The sequence below is a fragment of the Vitis vinifera genome, chromosome 12, assembly GCF_030704535.1.
Source record: "Vitis vinifera cultivar Pinot Noir 40024 chromosome 12, ASM3070453v1".
NCBI lineage: Eukaryota > Viridiplantae > Streptophyta > Magnoliopsida > Vitales > Vitaceae > Vitis > Vitis vinifera.
This window is the reverse complement of record NC_081816.1, coordinates 2,077,577-2,098,862: the sequence shown is the minus strand read 5'-3', so window position 1 is coordinate 2,098,862 and position 21,286 is coordinate 2,077,577. Positions and strand designations below refer to the sequence as shown.

At 32.9% G+C, this 21,286-nt stretch overlaps 1 protein-coding gene across 3 annotated transcripts in view; it reads right to left on the bottom strand.

The window, feature by feature from the left end:
• The window catches only part of LOC100260833 (probable sugar phosphate/phosphate translocator At1g06470), a 31,578-nt gene extending 18,433 nt beyond the window's left edge, over positions 1–13,145 (bottom strand). For all 3 annotated transcript variants that reach the window (XM_002277956.5, XM_010658774.3, XM_010658773.3), the window contains exons 1-6: positions 12,910–13,145; positions 11,002–11,771; positions 10,719–10,888; positions 7,846–7,931; positions 7,637–7,686; positions 160–227 (exon numbers count right to left, since the gene is read on the bottom strand). In XM_002277956.5, the coding sequence (XP_002277992.2) occupies positions 160–227; positions 7,637–7,686; positions 7,846–7,931; positions 10,719–10,888; positions 11,002–11,537 (910 nt within the window). In that variant the 5' untranslated portion in view covers positions 11,538–11,771; positions 12,910–13,145. The remainder of the gene's footprint in view (positions 1–159; positions 228–7,636; positions 7,687–7,845; positions 7,932–10,718; positions 10,889–11,001; positions 11,772–12,909) is intronic.
• Between the last annotated feature and the right edge of the window lie 8,141 nt (positions 13,146–21,286).

The window sequence follows — 21,286 nt, the reverse complement described above, 5'->3', positions numbered from 1 at the left end:
TACCTTGTATACTCCCTGTATACTTTGTGGCGTTTTGCCTTTTTAATGCATATCCTTTACTTATCAAAAAAATATATATATTATCAATGACATATCCAAATGGTAGATGGAAAAAGTAATGAATTCATATAAAATCAATTAAGTGTAGACCATACATACCTGTTAATAAAATTCCAATGGAGATAATCATCATAATACCTAGAAGTTTAATGCTGGGAGATTCCAACCTTTCAAATAAAAATTTTCCATCAAAACAAGAAAGGCAAGTATAATTCAAGAAACTTACATTTGAGGATAACTTTTCCTTTTTTATAGGCAAACAAGAAGAAATATGTATAAAGAAAGCACCTGAAAAGGGCATAGCAAGGTACACATGTTGTATACAATTAGCACCAAAGTAAGCTGTAGATAACAAATAATATGAAAATAGAGGTTATGAAAGTGGCATCTCATTCATAAAATACCTTTATGGTGGAGGAGAGGCGGATTTTGGGTGGTGTCTTTTTTTTTTTTTTTTTTTTGCTAATAAAGCCATTAACTACAAAATGAAGAAGGCCTACAATCATGTTAATTAGTATTTCAGTCTTGGTTTTGAGCAGAGAACAGGCTTTGTATAGAAACCAATTGGGTAGACCAAATGCATCTCCACACTTGGATTTGCTATGTTGGTTAATCAACGCTAGTCTGCTTCTGCGTTATTTCCCAGGTGTCTAACAGGAAGAGAGGCTCATAGAAGTTTGATGGTTGGCTTGGCAATATTATAGATATTGCTAATGAGGTGGGATACCCCTTCTCTCAGTTCCTAGCTTAGCTAATCAAAGCAACTAGTTTCTTTTGTTGGAAACTCTTTTACTCCCTATTTATAGAGCAGTTTTAGTGTGTACAGTATTTTTCAGCCTATAATCTATGCAGATAGTTTGATTTCTACAGAATAGCATACTTTTCTACCTTTTCAATAGCAATAGTACATGTTGGAAGGATTACTCATCCTTCATTATGTTTACCACATATGTAAAAAAACTATTTTTTCTAATTCGAAGTACTTTGTCCAATATGCCTTATATAGTCCGTGTCATTATTTAGCATGACCAAAAAGGTTAGATTGATTGAGAAGATTCAAGTAGACTTCCTTTGGGGAGGAGGGGCTTTAGAAAAAAAGTTTCATCTGGTTGAATGGTTGATTGTTTGCAGGGTAAAAAGGAAGAGGGGCTAAGAATAAAGAATCTTTCCTTCCTTAATAACCCCCTTCTAGGAAAATGGAGTTGGAGATATGGATCAAAGAGTGAGGCTTTTTGGAAAAAGGTCATTCAAGGTAGTATTCTTATAAAGTAAGGGAAGGGTATGAGGTTGGGGTTGGAAAACCATCAGGAAGGGTTGGGAACTAGCTAGCAATGGAGTATCCTTTAAGGTGGGAGATACAAGGAGGGTGAAATTTGGAAGAATAAGTGATGCGGGGATGAACCCTTAGCTATTTTTATGTCTTAACTCTTAACTTCGTCAAAAGAGACTTAGGTGGTGAATGTTTGAGAATATATGGGTGAAAGGGCACATTTGAATCCTTATTTCATTAGACACAAGAATAATTGGGAGCTAGATTATCAAAACAATTTATTTTTTCAAAGTTTTAAGGGAAGCCCATGAAAAGGGATATGAAGGATAGAGTGGTTAGGATGGGTTCTATGAATGGGGTCTTCTCTATCAAATCTTGTTATTCATGGGTTCTAGGAATAGGTTCTTCTCTGTCAAATCTTGTTATTTCATTATGGAGCTAAGGAATGCAATTCCCTTCCCCATGGCCATCATTTGGAATTCTTAAGTCCCTTCAAAAGAGAGTTTTTTTGCTTGGGAAGCTAACTAGGGCAAAGTCTGAACCATGGATCAGAATTAGAAGAGAGTGTGGGCATTGGCAAATAGATGTATTCTTTGCAAATGCGAAAAGGAATCAATAGATCACACTCTCATTCATTGTCCCATAAAGAGATTTCTTTGGCAGCTTTTGCCCTCTTTGTTTAGCGTTGCTTAGGTCCTTCCTTGTTCGGTAAGTAACATTATATAACAATGGCATGGTTCTTTTGTGAGAAGGAACCATAAGAAAATTTGAAGAGCGGCTCCCCTTGGTATTTTTTGGACAATTTGGAAGGAAAGAAACCAAAGAGTGTTTGAAAGTAAGGAGCAATCAGTTCAAGCACTAAAACACTCATCCCTTAATAATCTTATGTCATGGGATAGCATGTACACTGAAGTAGGCTCAATGCCTCCTATCGATTTTGTAGATTAGGTGGGTTCTTGGTGAGGAAGGGAGTGGTTGGTTTTGGGTGTCCTCTCTCTTTTGGGTTTTTGATGCCCTTTGTATATGGCCCATAGATCTTGGTGTATAGCATCCATGTTCGTTATTTATAGAAGTTTATTTTAGACCTACAAAGGTTTGAGGCAAAGGGAACCTCTCTCCTTATCAGATTGTCTTCTTTTTTTCCTCGCGATTATCTTCTATTTTATGAGTCAATTAGTGACAAGGTATTCGAACGTGGATTCCTTTATGTTTTGTTGTAGCTCTAGATATAAAGTCAATAGAGGAAAGTGGCCTTATTCTAGTAGGTTATGTGGTGAATGTAATTTGATGTAGCCGTTTGGTTGTAGGAAGGCAAAGTTGCCAACCACCAACGTGACATGTTTATTTAAAGCATAGTTTTAAAATGCGCGCTAAAAGCACGACCACTCCCTAGTTATAACACCTCACTTGCCAAGACATGTGTCTTATTGAAGAGTTGCACCTTGTCTACTTTATTCTTCCTTTTTTAACACTTTTATTCTTGAAATTTCTAATTACATTTGAAACTTATATAAGTTCATTATTTTTTTATTGAATGCTTCTTTTAAATGTTTGACATCTTGAATTATTTATCGATTGGATTAGATTTTGAATCATATTCTATAAAATTGATATGCATCCTAAGTCGCATTTCACTTCACTTAGGCGTACACCTCGTGTTGCGCCTTGCACCTAAGTTGTAGGAAATTTTTATGTCTTAGGTGCACCTCAAACCTTTTAAAACTATGATTTGAAGTACCCTCATTAGCTTCCTAGTGTACCTTATGTCCTCCATTGTGACTCTGCAAGTGAAGCACATTTTGAAGATATATCTTCTGCCCTCTTTCTTTATTTTCTCAATGGTGGGGATTAAGCTTGAAAAAGTCCAGAATGATTTCCTGTTAGGAGGTATGATGGGCAACTAGGAAGTAAACTGCATTAGGTGAAGTAGGCCTATTTTTTTTCTTTTAAGGATACAAGTGAGTAGGATATTATAAGTCTTTTGGTGCCCAAGAAGGCTTTATTTGGTGAATGGCTGAGGAGATTTTCCATTGAGCATTAATTTGTGCAGAAGAGTTACATTCAATGAGTTCTGCAGGATATACAGGTGATGATGTTCTAGGGCATATAGGAAGGATCGCAAGTTAGTTCGTAGGAAAGCTATTAAAACAGCTTTAGTTTTCTTTCAACCAAGACTGAGTATTTCTATAGGCAATGGACTTAATCAGGTTTCAGCATTGTTTGGGCTAGGGATTCTTTGTTGAAAATTTGTTCCCTAGACTTGCTCAACATAGCATCTTACAAAAATGCAAGGGTGGTTGATTATTAGAGTAGGCAGCTAACTCATAGGACACCAGCGTCCACCATTGGAAATTAAGTTTGTGAAGTCGCTTTTACACCTTATTTACCTTTATTTGGTAGTTTTGAAGAAAGACAAGTGTGAAAGGTCTCTAAGAATGGTTGTTTCTCTTAAGTATTCATACCAATCTTTTTTTCTTTTTTTTTTTCTTTTTTTGATAGATAAGAAGCAATTGTATTGAAAAGCACCAAAAAATGTTGGAAAAACAAAAAATACTCCCTCACTCAAACCGAACCAAACCAATCAATAAAATCAAATAAGGACATCAATTTGTTGCCTATAAACAGATTGGACCAAGAAAACAATCTACATAAAAATAGGACTTTCATTCCATGATTAGAGAGCTCCTCATTCTCAAATGATCTTCCATTTCTCTCCTTCCAAATTATCCAAAAAAAAAAAGGCATAAAGGAGCAGCTCTCCTAACCTTTTCCGCTTCCTCCCCACAAAAGAGTCATGTCAAGCTAATAGAACGTCTCTCACAGAAGAGTGAATCACCCATGAAATACCAAAAAGAGAAAACAAAAGTTGTTACAACACCCTCAACTTGCTACAATGCAAAAGGATGTGGTCAATTGACTCCTCATGAGTGTTACAAACATCTATTGGCCAAAGACTAACCTTTCCATTGTAACTGATCAAGAGTCAAAGTTTTTCCCCAAGTCATCTCCCAAGTGAAAAGGCTCACCTTAGGTGGAACCCAAGCATTCCACACAATACCATATGGGAACGGCTCAGATCTCCCCACCTCCAGGTTAGAGTAAAGGGACCTAATAAAGAAAGTTCCTCTTTTTGCTTCCAACCAGCACACCAAGTCCTCTCCTTCCTCAACTACCACCTTAACAAGTAGCCTTGCCAAGAAGCGCTCCACACTCTCAATTTCCCAATCATTAAATGCCAAGAGAATCCAGGAGTCCACACGCCTCTTCCATTAGAGTGAGACCATAAGTCTACCACTCAAGCCTCCTTGGACATAGCTAAGGCAAATAATGAAAGAAAAGAAACACTCAAAGGTTCATCACCGCACCATTTATCCTTCCAAAACTTTACCCTGCTCCCATTACTCACTAAGAAGGAAATTCTACAAGTAATCGTCTCCCACAAATTTCTTATGGTTTTTCATCACCCAAAACCATAACCATCACTCGCTTCCTTAGACACCAACCTCCTTCAACTTCCCCATACTTACCGCTTACAATTCGTCTCCAAAACACCTTCCTTTCTGTTGCAAAGCGTCAATTCCACTTATACAAAAAGGCCTTATTATGCGAAGAAAGACGTCAAACTCCTAGGCCTAGGCCCCCTTTCCTCTTAACTAAACAAAAAGTGGCCCACTTCACTAGATGATGTTTTCTCTCTAACATCCCTCCTCCCCAAAGAAAGTCCCGCTGAATTTCTAAAGTCCTGCTGAATTCTCTTTAACCTTAACCTCACCATCCTCAGCATCCAGAACAAAGGCATAGTGTAGATTAGCAAGCTACAAAGAGTATTCCTAATCAGAGTTAGCATCCCCCCTTTGAAAATATACTGTTGTTTCCACATTACCAATCTTTTACCGAACCTTTCTTCCACTCCATCCCAAGCAGCCAAAGAATTATGAGGGGAACCTAGAGGAAGGCCCAACTAAGAGATTAGGAGCACACCCACTCTGCAGCCTAACACAACGGTCAACTCCTCCCAGTTCTCCACCCTTCTAATCGAAATGAACTCACTTTTGGTTAGATTAATCTCGAAATGGCCTCAAACCACATGAGTAACCAACTTAAGTTGGTCAAATGGGCATTAGAAGCCTCACAAAACATCAAAGTGTCATCGGTGAACAACAAATGACAAACCTTCAAACCCTCTCCAACTCTACCATTCACCTTGAAGCCTGACAGAAAGCCACCCTCCCAAGCCCTCTGTAGGAGGCAGCTAAGCGCCTTCATGGCTAACACAAACAAGCATTCCTACCAATCTGTCAGTTCCAGGGAAGATTCTTACAATCAATCAACTTGTAAGCCCTGCCTAGACTCTTGTCAATTGGTGTTACTTGTGCAAACAAAAGGAGTTAACTAACCACATTATCATACACTCTGGTTGAGCATGCAGTTTGAGATCTTTGTTTGCTTTTTTTTTTCTTTTTTTTTGGTCCTAGTTCAGGGTGTCGGATTCTGCCTCATCCTGTTAAAGGCACATTGCACAGAGGTCAAATGATAATTCTGTGCTAAGGACCACAAGAAGGAATGAAGAATAGTCCCTTTATGTTTGTTTGATGCCTTGGGAAGAGTTTAATCAAAGGTTTTTTATGGGCTGAAGTTTTCTAATTTGGCTGTAACCAACATTAAATCTCTGTTTGTATGGTCAAGGGGTAATTTATCTAGGGGAATTTTTTACTGACTTCCCCTGAGAATGGGTCTAATCAGATATACCTTTCTTGAGGATAAAGTCTAAAACCATAGTAATTCCCTGTATTCAAAAATTATAAATGAAAGCAACCACCCCCCACCCCAAGGAGGTTAGGTCTAATTACACAAACTTTTCCTCTATTTCAAAAGAAAAGTAGATTAGGAAAAAAAAAAAGAAAGAAAGAAAGAAAGAAAATTAGCCTCCTTCAGATTTTAGTCAAACAAGAAGACTGTCATATGCCATTAATTAGCCATCAATGTACCATTTCGTTGCTAATCTCACTGCTAATACAGCCAAAATTTTGAAAAATACCTATATTACCCTTAGTGCAAATTGGGTTTGGGTTTAATTAAATTTTTTATTTCTTAATTTCTTCAATACATTTCTCATTTTTTTGTGATGGGCTTATCTTGTTCTTCATTTTTTTTTCAATCTGTTTTTAATTTTTCTCCTTGGCCATGTTCCATGATTATGCTTGAAGCTCAATACGCTACCTCTCGTATGCTATTTCTATGTTGGGCTTCTCTTGTTTTTTTCCCAGTCTGTTTTTTAACTTTTCCCTGTTGGGCATTTTCCATGATTTGTTGCTGCAGCATGTGTTATCAATTATAAGCAGAACCCATTGTGCTATTTTTTTTTTTCCTTAATTTTTTTCTTTTTTGTACTTGAAACCTCTGCAGCACAATAGCTGCTAATAGTTGTGAATATTGAATTCAATTTATTTTGTTTCATTTTTTTATTTTTCCAACTTGATTTAAAAAAAAAAATGATGGGATTAAGATTTTGTAAGAGATGTGATGGAGGAAGAAGATAAAGATGGGGAAAAAATAAGGAAAAAAAAGAAGGTGAAGTGGCAAAATGGTGTTGTTTACCCTTGATTTAGCGAAAGAGTAACTTTGACATTTTACATCATGGTTAACTGCCTTTAAGAAACAAAGTCTGATAGGTAAGATCCCTTTTTTTGTCACAAAGAGGAAAGGTCAGTGCAGTTGTCAAATACCTCAGACCAGGTTAATGCAACAACTGGGAAGGTGCTATGTTGTTCTTATGCCAGTCGTGTTTTTTTTTTTTTTTTTTTTTTTTTTTTTTTTTTTTTTTTTTTTGCTTCTTTAGCTTTTGAGTCATCTTGTACACTTCCTGTAGATTAGGGTTGTTTCCCCATTTTTGGAATGAGCTTTAAATCAACATATTTCTAGTTTGCCTATCAAAAAAGAAAGATTCATATTCATAATTAAATGCAAATAAGATATATTAACAGTAATTAAAGTAGATGATAACACGAAAGTAAGCCAATGGTCGATAATTAGACATACTTGGTTTGCATCTATAGATAGGCCTCAGCCTGTTGTTTGAACATTTTGAAATAATATGTCATCATTCAATGTTGAAAATTCCCAAACACAAATTAGATTTAAATTGCTCAAAAATAGATTTCAAGAAATTGAAACGGTAATGAAAATGATGATTTATCTGTGGGTAATAACTCAAAATCAATAGCATGATTGCACAAAGACACTTAAAATGCAACTACATTGAATGAAGTAAAATTTAATAAGAAGCTAATCTGACAAGAGACTCACCTGAATGCAAAAGCAAATATAAGGAGAAATATGGGAGAAGCAGATTTACACTGCAAAAGCAAGAACATGATTCAAGTTAAAGGAGGATTCATACAACCATACAATAAAACCACAAGGGACAAACTATAATTTCACCTTCCACTAAGACCTCAAAATAAGTTACAAAGCAGAAAAATAAAGAATAAAAGAAGTAGATAAGGATAACCAACCATAGTTGCAAATGTAACAGAGATGAAAACAAGGGATGCATTGCTCAAGTTAATATCCAATGCTGTTCCAAGAGCTGTTGGTACAACTGTGAAAGGCAAAGTCCATCTGTATCAGTAGTTGTTAGAAAAGTCAATAAAACAAGTGCTAGAGAGATTCAGAACCAAAATCTAAGAAGAATGGAAGGCCAATATTAAGAGAACATTGAAATCTGCCAAAGGAAATTATGTGATAATAAACGAGGTCAAAATATTATGCACTTAATATGAAATGAACAATGAAATATTTATCAGAAGATATATTTTATCAAGAAAACATCATCCTTGTACAAAAGATCTCTCTCAAACTTGACATGCATGCAGTCTATAACATTTCCCATTTAACTCAAAACACAATGGGATAATTCATCCTCTCTATTATCACCTTTTAAAACCTCTTTCTGAATATACACTTCAAAAGAGGTGTAAATATACAAGTAATAATGATTGATTTTTTAGTCATTCCATCTAAAATCAGTGTCAGATGCAATATTTTCAGCCAACAAGAAAGAGTAATGGAATCTTCTGAGTGCATTGTTTCACCTATTCAAAACAACTCCCTGTTTCTCAACCATGATAATCATCTTTAACTAAGAACAACATTGGAATCATTGAACATAGTTTATCCACAGAGAAGACCTTCAACATTTTTTATTTTTTTATTTTTTTTTTTATAAGTAAAGAAGAGTAATTGTATTAAAAAGAGGCGCTAAAATAGCAGCCCATGATATACAAGAAGATACACTCACCCCCTTGCAACTGAAACAGAAAATTGTCCAAAAAGATATACAAGAGACAACCCCTCCCTCAAAGAGAGCCCACCCAATCAATGAAATCTATTAACATCAAAGGACCATTTTCTATAAACAACTTAGTCGCCTACCATAATAAGTATACAAAAGAACCTTTTAGCCTTTGGATGGATAACACGTCGTCTTCAAAGGCAATTTTATTTCTTACCTTCCAAACTGTCCAAAAAATGCACAAGGGGCCCACTCTCCAAACTTTCTTACGCTTCTTACCCACGAAAAACCCATTCCAACTCAAGAGGGTTTCCTTAACCGAAGAAGGAAACACCCACAAAACTCCAAAAAGAGAAAAGAACACCTCCCACAAAGCCCTTGTCTTCACACAATGGAGAAGCAAGTGATCTATGGATTCCTCATTTGAATGACAAAGATAACACCTATTTGGTAAAGCCCAACCCCTCTTCTGGATTTGGTCCAAAGTTAAAGCTTTTCCCCATGAGGCCTCCCAAGCAAAGAAGCATACTTTTGGTTGCACCCAGGAATTCCAAATGATCTTCATTGGGAAGTAAACTGAAGATTCCAGCTCTACGGCTTTATAGAGAGACTTTACAGAGGATTTACCAATCTTCATTGGCGTCCACAGCACCCTATCCTCCTCATCCATATTCACTCTCTTCCCACCCAACCATAACAAAAGGTTCTCCACCTCATCCACCTCTCAATGATTGAAAGGTCTAGTAAAACGAGGACTCCAACTCCTCCCACCTTCTAAGACATTCCAAACATCCTTCACCTAAGCTTCTTTAAAAACAACTAAAGCAAATAAAGAGGGGAAGGAATCACACAAAGGCATGTCCCCACACAACTTATCCCTCCAAAAACTCACCCTCTACCCATTACCCACCACAAAAGAAAGTCTACTACTAACGAGGTGTCAAAGCTTCCTAATTGCTTTCCACAACCCTACACCATACCCCTCCCTTACATCGCAAGAACACCAACCACCTCGTTCCTCCCCATACTTCCCCCTTATTACTTTATTCCAAAAGGCCTCTCTCTCATTCGCAAAACGCCAGCTCCATTTGCCAAGGAGAGCCTTATTAAGAATAGCAAGACTCTTAACCCCTAAATCCCCTTTTCTTTTATCTGAACAAACGGTCGCCCACCTTACCAAATGAGGTTTTCGCTCAAGAGCCCCATAGAAAATCCCTCTAAATCTACTCCAAACCCAATCTCACCGACCTTGGTAAGTGGAGGATAGACATGAAGTAAATAGGCAGAGAAGAACTTCAACATTATTATTCCACAAAGCTACAAATCCCAATGTGGTCCTATTAGAAAGCCTTTCTCATAGCACATATGGAGAGTTTGAGCACTGAAGAAGGCTACCAATACTTCCTTCAAGATGAGAAGCAATAAAATAAAAATAATTATAATTAAAAAGATAAAAATAAAAAGTGGAAAAGGTAGTTTTGCCACATATTAACATAAGTAGATTCAAACTGTGCCCCATTCCAGTCAGTAATTTCAGGATGAAACTTGATAAGGTACTCAAACCAAATGAGCCACACCAGTTCTAATCCAATCCAATCTTCCATTAACAAAACATGCAAGATAAACTACCCCTTTGTCCAGAAACTATTTAAGTTTATTTTTTTTCTTTTTCTGGTTCACTATTTATGGAGGAACATATAAATAATATATATATACTTCATTGTAAAAGTATTTAATCATAAAGCTATTTCGCTCATGTAACTATATATAAATAGCAGCACTCTTGCCCATGAAGGAATATATCTTCCAATTCAAAACAAAATCTCAATCTTTTTACTCTCTAACTGTGCAATAGAAGGTTTTCAACACACAATTCTTCCCATTAACTTTTTGAAGCTATTTTAACAAAGATTGCAAAAGATATGGAAATCCCAAAATAACCCATTTTGGAAACCAACAGAAACAAGAACCAATATGGTTGACAAGAATCTATTAAATAATTACAAAGCAACTAGCAAATACCAAATGGAGTAAAGCAATAAAAAAAATTTATATGGCATTTTATCAAGAATGAATGAAAGAATTTGTTGCTACCCCTCACAAAGTAGTCTCTCCAAGACATAGTCACGCTAGGTTGAAATCTTTGAGACCAAAAGCATGTGATGGCTTTTGATAAAATTGCTTGCATTAGAAAGTGCACAGTATTCATCAATAAAGGAGCAGGGAACCTTCCCAAATCATCTCCTAGCAGTGTTTTATTGTACCTATCCAACAAAAACATTATAAAAATAAGCAACGTTTCCGATAGAACTGCAGAGGAAAGCAAATTTAAACGAACTGAAATATTTAGCCAATGATTGATTAAGAAAGAACTTACAGTGTCAAGATTGTGCTGAAAGTATACCAAACAAGAATAAAAAACAATGTCTTCAGCAAACTAACAACATCAATAGAGTTATTGGAATTTGGCGACGACATTTCATGGTTTCCGTTAGAATTTGAGCCATCCACACCAATATTTGAGAAGTCTATCTCTCTTTCAGGTTTATCTTCAATATCAAAGGGCACATACTTCTCATTTCCATTTCCCCTAACATGAATAGAAGAACCATCCATTGTGTTACCACCATTCAATTGCATAGTTCTCTTCTCAAACTTACTATATTGGTACCTCTCCTTGTCTGAAACACTATTTTCTAGTTCACCCTGTTGAAGCAAAGGCAATTCAAAATCAGAGTCTTCTGAACCTGCTTCTGCATTGTCTAATTGACAACCTGAACAAATTATCCCATCTTCATCACACCAGCGTGAGAATGAGGGCTCCCTGCGCAGAACTGGCCCTTGGTTTCCAGTCTGAGTATAGTTAATCCCCTTGTATGAAACTTCTTCTATTTCTAAATCACTTTCTACCATCTCCTTCCCTGCTCTTAGTTAGAGCCATCCGAACCCCAATCTACCCATCAAATCAGACAATAGCCTGAGCAATATAAGCAAAAAGAACCCAGAAAATACTTCACAATCTTATTCTTATTATATTAAATTCCAAAATCCACATCACATTACTAGGTGCATTGGAGAAGTCTAGCACCCAAAATCACTCCAAACTCCACCCACTGCATTCAACAAATCCAGAGACCCCAGCAATGCCTGCTCCAATAAAAAGAATGTTAATTTTACAGTAACTAAAACTCTCTGAGTTGAAGGTGAAAAAAAAAAAAAACAACCTAAAGTATACAATAATTTATGTCCTACACCTACAATTCATGAATCAACTTAGAACAAACTCTAGAATCCAATACAGGGTTTTCCACCAACACCTATCAATGCAAGAATCAAAAAAGATATATCAATCATAATAATGCAAGATGCAATTCTCCAAAACTACCTATCTAAAACATTTGATCAATTTTTAGAATCCAGCAAAGATTTTCAGCAATGCCTATCACTACAACACAGTATCATGTGGAAGCACATTAATACAGTAAGAAGAGGTAATATAAAAGTGTCTAAACTGTAAAGTTGGGTGAAATTGGATTGTCCCACACTAGCACTTCTGCAAAGTAACTCCACAAAAGATGATCTGGTTACAGGAGTAGCTTTAGGTATAATTGTTCAATTTTTACAGCCCAAAAACCAATTTGGTCCCAAGGTATAGAATAACCTGTTACACCAAAAGATGTGGCCAATACAGCCAAAACCACACCCATAACCCAAGGCAATTCACGAGGTCTTTTAAATCCACGGGTGCCATATACACAACTTAAGTGCACATAAAAATCTGTCAATCCTAATTCAAAATGCAAAACGCAATTCTCCATCTAAAACAATGCAGGAATGGCTTTACCCTTTCACTCCATAGCAAAAGGACTATCGCTACAACACTGATTCGAGGTGCACTGCATGGAATTCAACAATAACAGCCACCAAAAACCAAAATAAATAAAATAAGATAAAATAAAATAAAGCAAAGCAAAACAAAACAAAAGCAAGTAATCCTTCTCTATAAAACCCCAAAAAGGCATAACAAACAAACAAAAACAAAACATGAAAAAAAAAAATCCAAAATTCTCGTGATTGGAACTCTCAGACAAGGCATTCTCCTATCAAAATCCTCAAAAAAGAGCAACTACCCCAAAAAAGGCCAGAAAATTTGTTGAATCTTAGAACTCCACCGAAACACCGCCATTCTGCTCATTCATTCATTAACACATTCACAATTCACAATTCACATTTCAATTACTTTCTCAGAAACCAGAGAGAGGCGCAAAAGAGTGCCAAAACGGACCTGGAGTTGAAGCAGAGATTGGTAGAGAGAGGAGGAGACAGAGATCCGATGGCCTCTCACAAAGATCGAAGACGAGATAGATCTCTGTTGAAGCGAAAGAGAAGAAAGATCCGATCTCACAGTATTGCTAATTAGATTCACCGGCTCCTTGGTCATTGGTTGGGTGGTCTTGTCCCTTTTTTTCTTGTTAGGCTGCTTGCCTTTTTCAAAGCCTTCTATTTGATTGAATGCAAAGATTTGTGGAATTTCATTTTGCCCTCTTTTTGCTTAATTTGTAAGATAAATTAGTACAAAATTACAAAACTATATTTGAAACTTGAAATGTTTTTCTTTACTTTAAATATTTTTTAAAAATAATTTCTATCTATTTTATTTTATTTTATTTTTAATCATTTGTCATATATTGTAATAATTTTTTAAAATAATCATTTAAAAATAACTAAATTTTTAATTATTTTTAAGAATAAAAAAAATTCCTTGTAAAATCTATTTTCCCGTATTTTTATTGTCCATATTTTATTATTTTTAATTATCAAATATATTTTTGTTCTTACAAATAATAAATTGTTTTTTAAAACAACTTTTAAATATACCCATAGTGGTCTTGTTTAGTCATCTGATTTAAAAACAGTTTTACATTTTTAAAAATAAAAAAAAATTTAACATTGTCTTATCATTATTTTTGAAAAATATTTTTTAAAAACAAAGTGAAATAGATAATAATTAAGAGTTGTTGTAACCATATTTTTTTAAACTTATTTTTAAAAATTGTTGTTTATTCTTTAACTTAAAAACAATTTTTAAAAACTATGGTCAAACGAGTTCTTATTTTTTTTTAAATTTTATTTTTTAAAATTTTTAATTATATTAAAATAATATATTTATTTTTGAGGAGTAGATTTTTTTATTTTATGCCTTAATGAAATAATAATATCCAAACAAAATAATTTATTTTACTAGAAAAATCCATTTCTAATTGAAAGCTAATAAAAAGTTTCTCTCTATTCAGCACTTTTTTTTTTCTATTTTTTTTATTTAAAAACAATGTAACCCATGCAGGAATACCGCCTATGAGCTGTAATCTGTAACGCTGTCATGCAGTAACTTAATTATTTATTAAATAAAAACTTAATAGTTATTTAATAGGATTTAAAACATACGTTTTAAATTCAGTGAAGAAATAAATATATAAGTCAGGAAGAAAACAATAAAAAATAAAAAATAATAGCAGTAATATTCTTTTTTTTTCTCTTTCATTTTTTTCTATTTTTTATTAAAATCAAGAAATTTCAGAAAAAAAATTAAGAAATGTTTTTTAAAACAAATATCTATTTTATAAAACAAAAAATAAAATGTTTTCAAAAAATATTTTTTAGTTGTTTTATGTTATTTTCATTTGTTTTATGGAAGTTGTTGTGAGAAATAATTATATAAAAATAAAATAATAAATATAAAAAAATGAAAACATATTTAAAAATATTAAAAATGGGTTAAAAACATTTTAGGTTTTTAAATAAACTTTTATTCTATAAAAATCATAGAATAATTTTTAAAATTATTTTCTAAAATCATTACCAAATAGACCATTAGGGTTCTTAACGTTATTTTTCTTTGAAAAAAAAAGGAAGATATAAAAATTAAAAGGGTAATTTAATTATAAATTTATAAGTAAGAAAATAATAAAATAATATTTTCTGAGTGGTGCTAAATCTTTTTGGTAGGTCTCAGAAAAGTTAATTCAATATTATCACCTTTTACATAATTGACAATATGCTCTTTGGGAACAAGACAACTTATAATCATCTATGATTGGATTGATTGATATAAATTTAAGTTAATATAGCATATGATGAGAAGGTTTTTGGACTTTACAATATTAAAAAAAGAAAAAAAAATCCTAGGAATATAAATTATTACCAAACATATATATATATATATAATATCTCATGTGGGATTGGATAGAGATAAGTTAGGATTAGGATAAGAGATTGTATAATATATCGGATCTTAGTGATATGATTATTTAGGTTATTTCGTCACTTATTATATTTCATCTTAATGGAATAATTTATACATTTCATTGATTTTCTCCATTTTTAAAATATTTTATATTGCTTAAAATAACTTTAATTAAAGAAATAGTTAAATTTGTCATCCAAACAAATAACTAAAAAATATATAGAATATATCATAAAATAATATTAATGTATGTATGTATTGATATTTACTATAAAAATATAATATTTTTATTTATAAATATGTTTTTCATTTTATTTTATATTTGTCTTATTTTTATAAATTAGATACAATCATAACATAACATATTTCATTAGGAACAATACTTAGATATTGTATTCAAGTATAGGGCATCTCATTAAATATAATATCTCATGGAATATAATATTTTAATGTACATATCATATTTTATCTCATTAATCAAATCAAACATGATTTTATAATTTATAACTTAGTCATTCAGTTTATATTTGCTCTTTTTTTACCCTAATAACATTTTTTTCTCCAACTTTAGCTATATCATGCATATCTTTAATTGTTATAAATATTTATGATAATTTATGGATAAGAACACTATTACCATGTTTGTACTTTTACCATATTAATGTCATCTCTGTTATAATTATTTACGGTAGTTTGTGAATGACAACATTATTAATATATTCTTTCGTTTTATTTTCTTTTTTCTTCTCTATTAATTTTCACATTTATTTTATAACAAGTCATCAACACGACGTTTTAGGAAGAGAAAGAGAAGAACTCATTTATAAAAGTTCTTAAAGGCAGGGAAACAAAAAAAAACCTATTTATAGATATGTAACCAAATTTTCTTACTCTTATTTCAAAATATATATAAAAAGTGGTATTTTATTATATTGTATTTTTTATTATTATAATTTTTATTTACTTTATTTCATAGTCTAAAGTTATATAAGTCATGTTTTATATAATCAAGCCAAAAACTTGTAATTATTAATATTTTAATATTGGAATAGCCAAAAGCTGCAAAATGGTTTATTGAATTTTAAAGGCATTCTTTTGGTAGATCCAAATCCATGGCTTATTTTGGGTTCACTTGGAGCTTCGACAACTACCATTGGAGGAAATTTTTTCATAAGGCTCCATGTGCTCTAATTCATTATTTTGATTTTGATTCTGATCGAGCAACGCTACCAAAGTTTTTCAAATAGGGTTATAACCAAAAGACAATCTCTATTAACAATTACACCATAATTAACCTATTTTCTCCTTTCATTTTTTTTTTATGTTTATTTTCTTTTAATGTTCACATTTATTTTATCAAACTAATAACTTCTTTTTTTTTTCACATTTTAGTCACATTCTTCGCAGGAAAATCATTAAATAGGGTTGTTGGGACTTCTAGTGGTAGATGTTTTATATATATATTTGTCTAATATTTACATGGATGACTTTTAAAGGACTTGTACACTTTTCCTTGTATTTCATAAGACTCATCAAAACCATCAAAATCCTTATCAATGTCTCCACTAGTCCACCCTATATGATGATTTTCCCTTTTTCATATTTATAAAAATATTTTTCTCAATTAAATATATTTTTATTTTACGTGTTTAAACTAAATTGACCAAGAACATCAACTATCTTATAAAAAAAATGTTTTCAAAGATTCCTCAAAATGTTGCCTAAATTGAATTTTTTATAAATTACAAAAGAAGATTTTCTTTTTCCTTTTTTGGTAAAAAGATTTATTAGGTGGCCTTTCAATTTTGTTTGATGAAATTTGGATAGACAACAAAAATGCCTAAAAGTAGTCCTGAGTTTTGACTTTTATCACGAAGCCAACTACCGTATTGTTTTGTGGTGGGTCCTATTTAGGTGAGTCCAATAAATTTATGATCTGCCATTAAAGAAAGGTCATCTATTATAATTTTTTTTTTATGTGATCCATTAGTTATTTTTAACAAGCCTTTTTTTCATCTATTTTTAAGAATTTATTATATAATGTAATCATTTTTTTTTTTAAGAAATAGGTTTAAAATTAAAATTTTAATTAATTTTAAATTTCCTATTTTTGATCAAACTCCGTTGTGCAAGAAACAGACATATTAAAAATGTTATAATATAAAATTAATTATTGATACAATAAAATTATGATTGTTAGATTTGGTTTTGACTATACCATTTAAAAATCAATTAGTATTCAATAAGGATAGGACGAATATTTTATAGTATTTGACATCACATCACGCAAATTTGTTCTAAAAAAAATCATCATTTGGATGATTCATCCTCGAGGTTAAGAGCGCATTGTTGCACCCGATGAAAATATGAATTTAATTTTTATATAATTTATAGGGTTATACTATTTAAGAATATTTTAGTATATAAGGAGGAGGGAGAGAAGAGGTCCTACAACCGTAGTTTCAACTCCTATCCACCGGTTAGGAGCTGGTGAACACCAAAACGGTCAAATTAATGGAAGCTAGATCCCTAAAATGATTTTTGCTTTTAGCCGAAGCAATTAGGCCAAGTCAGTTTGAAACTTCCTGAACATGTCATCAAGACCCATTCCAATTGCATTCCGTGTAACATACTCGTAATATTTATAATTTTTTTTTTTTTTCATCTCATCTATTTGTACCTTGATCATTTTTTTTTTTATATTTTGATCTTATTTACTTAAATTACATTTTTTTTGTATTTTAATTTTATTTATTTCTATCATGATATTATATATTTATATTATTATTTAAGGACGCAAATTTAATTTAATAAATAATACCCTAATTCAATATGGTATTCCCTTTGTTTTTCAAATAAAAATTATACAAAAAGGTCAAGAATTATCTTTCTATCTTTTTTTTTTTTTTTTTCTTGGTTTCTTCTTTTTCATCAAACTCTAGTCCAAAGCTCTTCCCCATCCCCTTCCTCTTCCTTTTTCTCTTCATTTCTTCCTATTCTCACTTTTTTTTTTTCAATTGGAAATGAGAAAAAAAATGAGAAAAGGAAACGTTGAGGTTGGGGGGTTGAGGTTCACGCGTACTTTTTGTTTGGGGGAAAAGTGTGGAGAGTGATGAAGAAAGTGCACTTATCATCACCCTTATAATAATTGAAGATTTTATTTGAATCATGAAAAGTTTCGAGAAAAGAAAATGAAAATAAGTAATGAAAATTTTAAAATAGAAAATATTAAATTCAATAAATTTTAAAATGAATACATTTTTAGTACAATTTTTTATATACATTTTTCATGAAAACCAAATAAAATATCAAGGATTTCCTTTGATTTGTTTTTTGTCTAATATCAGGAGGTTCTAGCTCTTCTAAAGTGAAAAGAGGTTGATTGAGCACTCACTTTAAAGTACAATTTAAATGGCTTAATTAAGTGATACAAAGCGAGAGTGATGGCAAAGGAATTTATTAAAGACTTGTGGAGTGGATTATCTCAAGAACTTTGCGCTTATTATAAAACTTAATACTATAAGGGTTCTCTTATCTCTTGTAGCAAATCTATGAAGAATGCCTTTTTGAGTGGAGAATGAGATGAAGAGATGTACATGGACCTACCACTAGGGTTTGAGGAGATGAGTAGTTCTAACAAAGCGTGTAGACTTAGAAAGTCACTCCATGTTTTGAAACAATTACCAAAAGCATGGTTTGACATATTTGGGAAAGTAATCAAGAGCCGCAATTTCGCCTAAGGCTAGATAGATCTTATCTTATTCTTCAAACATTCTTAGGATAGACTATCTTAATAGTCTATGTTGATGATATCATACTTACAAGAAGACAATATGAGTGAGATGGAAAGCTTGAATAGAATTCTTGCAATATAATTTGAGATTAAAGATTTGGGAAAGTTAAAATACTTTCTTGGAATGGAGGTTGCTAGGAGCAAACAAGGAGCTTCAATCTCATAAAGAAAGTAAACTCTTGATCTCTTGAAGGAACTAGGATATTAGGGTATAAATCGACATAAACACCCATGGAGCGAAACTAAAAGTTTGGACAAAATGAAGGAAGGACTAAAGGTTAGTTGGTAAGCTTATCTACCTAACATATACTAGATCTGATTTTTGTTGTAAGTGTGGTAAAGCTAGTATATGCATGCACTGTGTGATGAACATTTAGAGGCAATGAATAGAATATTGAGGTACTTGAAGATCACTCCAGGAAAGAGATTGTTTTTTGGGAAGAGAGTAAAGAAGAAGATTGAAGCCTTCATTAATGTTGATTGGGTTCAATCAATAAAAGATAAGAGGTCTACCTCAAGATATTACACATTTGTTTAGGCAAATTTAGTGACATGTGTCACGGACTTAGTCGTTCAGTAAGTTCGTGCGGCACTTAGGCAAATCAAGACGTTTGATCTTGCTAAGTCAGCCTTGCTCCCTAATGCTTAGCTTGCTCGGCTAAGACACTCGCGACTTAAAAGCTTAAGAAGCTTAGTAGGCAACTCTTTAAAGAATGGAAGCTTTCACTAACTCAAGAAAACCTTTACAAGTGCTTGGATGCTCACTTGCTTGGTTAGGAAGTGATTTGGGTGGTGCCTTGGCCAAATGAGGCCCTCACCTATTTATAGGCACCAATGGAACTCTCTGGAACCTTGGAGGGTTCTCTACAAATCAAGAATATTCTAGAACTCCCTACACTAATCTATGTACAACCCTATGTACAAGAATATGCAAGAGATCTTTAGAATCTTCTAGAAAGCTTTGGACTCCTCTCATGCCTTCCACCATAGTGTAGAGATGTGTGGACATCTCTAGGCATTTCTAGAACCTTCCACACTCTTCCCACCAATGGCTTAGTGTAGATGGCTCTTGGAGTCTTCAGAAGCTTCCCTCCTCCTATATAAGCCCATAGGGAGGGTCATTTGAAGCATCCTGTGACACATAGCTAAGTAAAAAGTAAAGTGTAGTTGCTACAAGCAACATTAAGGCTAATTTTAGGTCGTTGGATCAAGGGAATAATGAAATAATTTGGTTGAAGCTACTACTAAAGGAGTTGAGGATGCCCTTACATGGTCTTGTGAAACTATATTGTGACAACAAAGTTGTCATAAGCATACCTCACAACTCAATCCATCACGATAGGAATAAAACACATGGAAATTGATTGTCATTTCATCAAAGAGAAGATAGAAGAGCTACTATGCATCACCTATATTCCTACGAAAAAACGAATTGTAGACATCTGGACAAAAATTCTACCAAGTTGAACTTTGAGGATTTGACATACAAGCTAGAATCGCTAGACATCTTGATATAATTCTATACACCCTATAGTTGTTTATTCATAAAAGAAACCTTGGATCCTAGAACTTCTGCCATGTCTCTTCATAAAAAGACCTTAGAATTCCGGTTGAATCTTTGAATTCTATACAAGCTAGTGGGTTCTCCAATATATATATATATTCTTTGTTATATGTGAGGATAGCAAGCTCTAGTACTCATCCCTTGTAGGATCCTTTAGTTGAACCCTAGAATTCCTTCCTATTGCTACAACTATTAGTTCCATTGCACATGATAGCAATATCTACAGTTGGCCACTCAAAATTTCACCTATTACTGCTATCTCCAACCTCCTTAAGACATTTTAATTCTATCGGTACTGATATGAATCTGCTCCAAAAGAACTCTATCATTTCAACTAAATGTACATGATATTTTATCTTATTGCTCACCATTTAATACCCTAACAAAGCATGGTCTGCCCTATGAACTCCATGTTTGGTTAGATTTCTATAATCACTCAGAATTCCTTAGGTAATTTATTGTTTTATCATTCCTGCTATGATTCAAGAGATGCTACTCTTTAATCTCTCCTCACAGAAATCACTACACCAAGATAACAAAAGTTGCCCTCCCTTGGTACTTTTTCAGTTAATCCTACATATTGCTCAATTCTACTCCAAAGTTTATAACATTAGACCATATGATTTTACTTGTGATTGAAATATTTTCATGTCAAGGCACCTCCCTAAGTTCAACTTCTAATTTTAGCTCCTATAATCTCATCAGCCAAATGATGAAATCATTAACATACTGCAGCAACTCCTATCCATTCAACCAATACAAAATGACAACAATAATATATCTGTAGAAAATATAATTAGTTGTTGATACCAGTCCAGATTTCTATCTAGAAAGAACCTGACTCCATAACATGCAGTGAAGCAAAAGTAAGTGTAATAATCAATATATATATGTATACAAAATAATATACTTGAAAATCAAATAAAAAGATTAAGATATATTACACCAAGAAACAATTGCCAACAGCAATTCTCTAATACAGTAGTCATGTTCTCCATCTATAGTCCAAGAAAGATCATCATAACTTCCAAGCATAGCAAAAGTGGATTTATTAGTTCAAG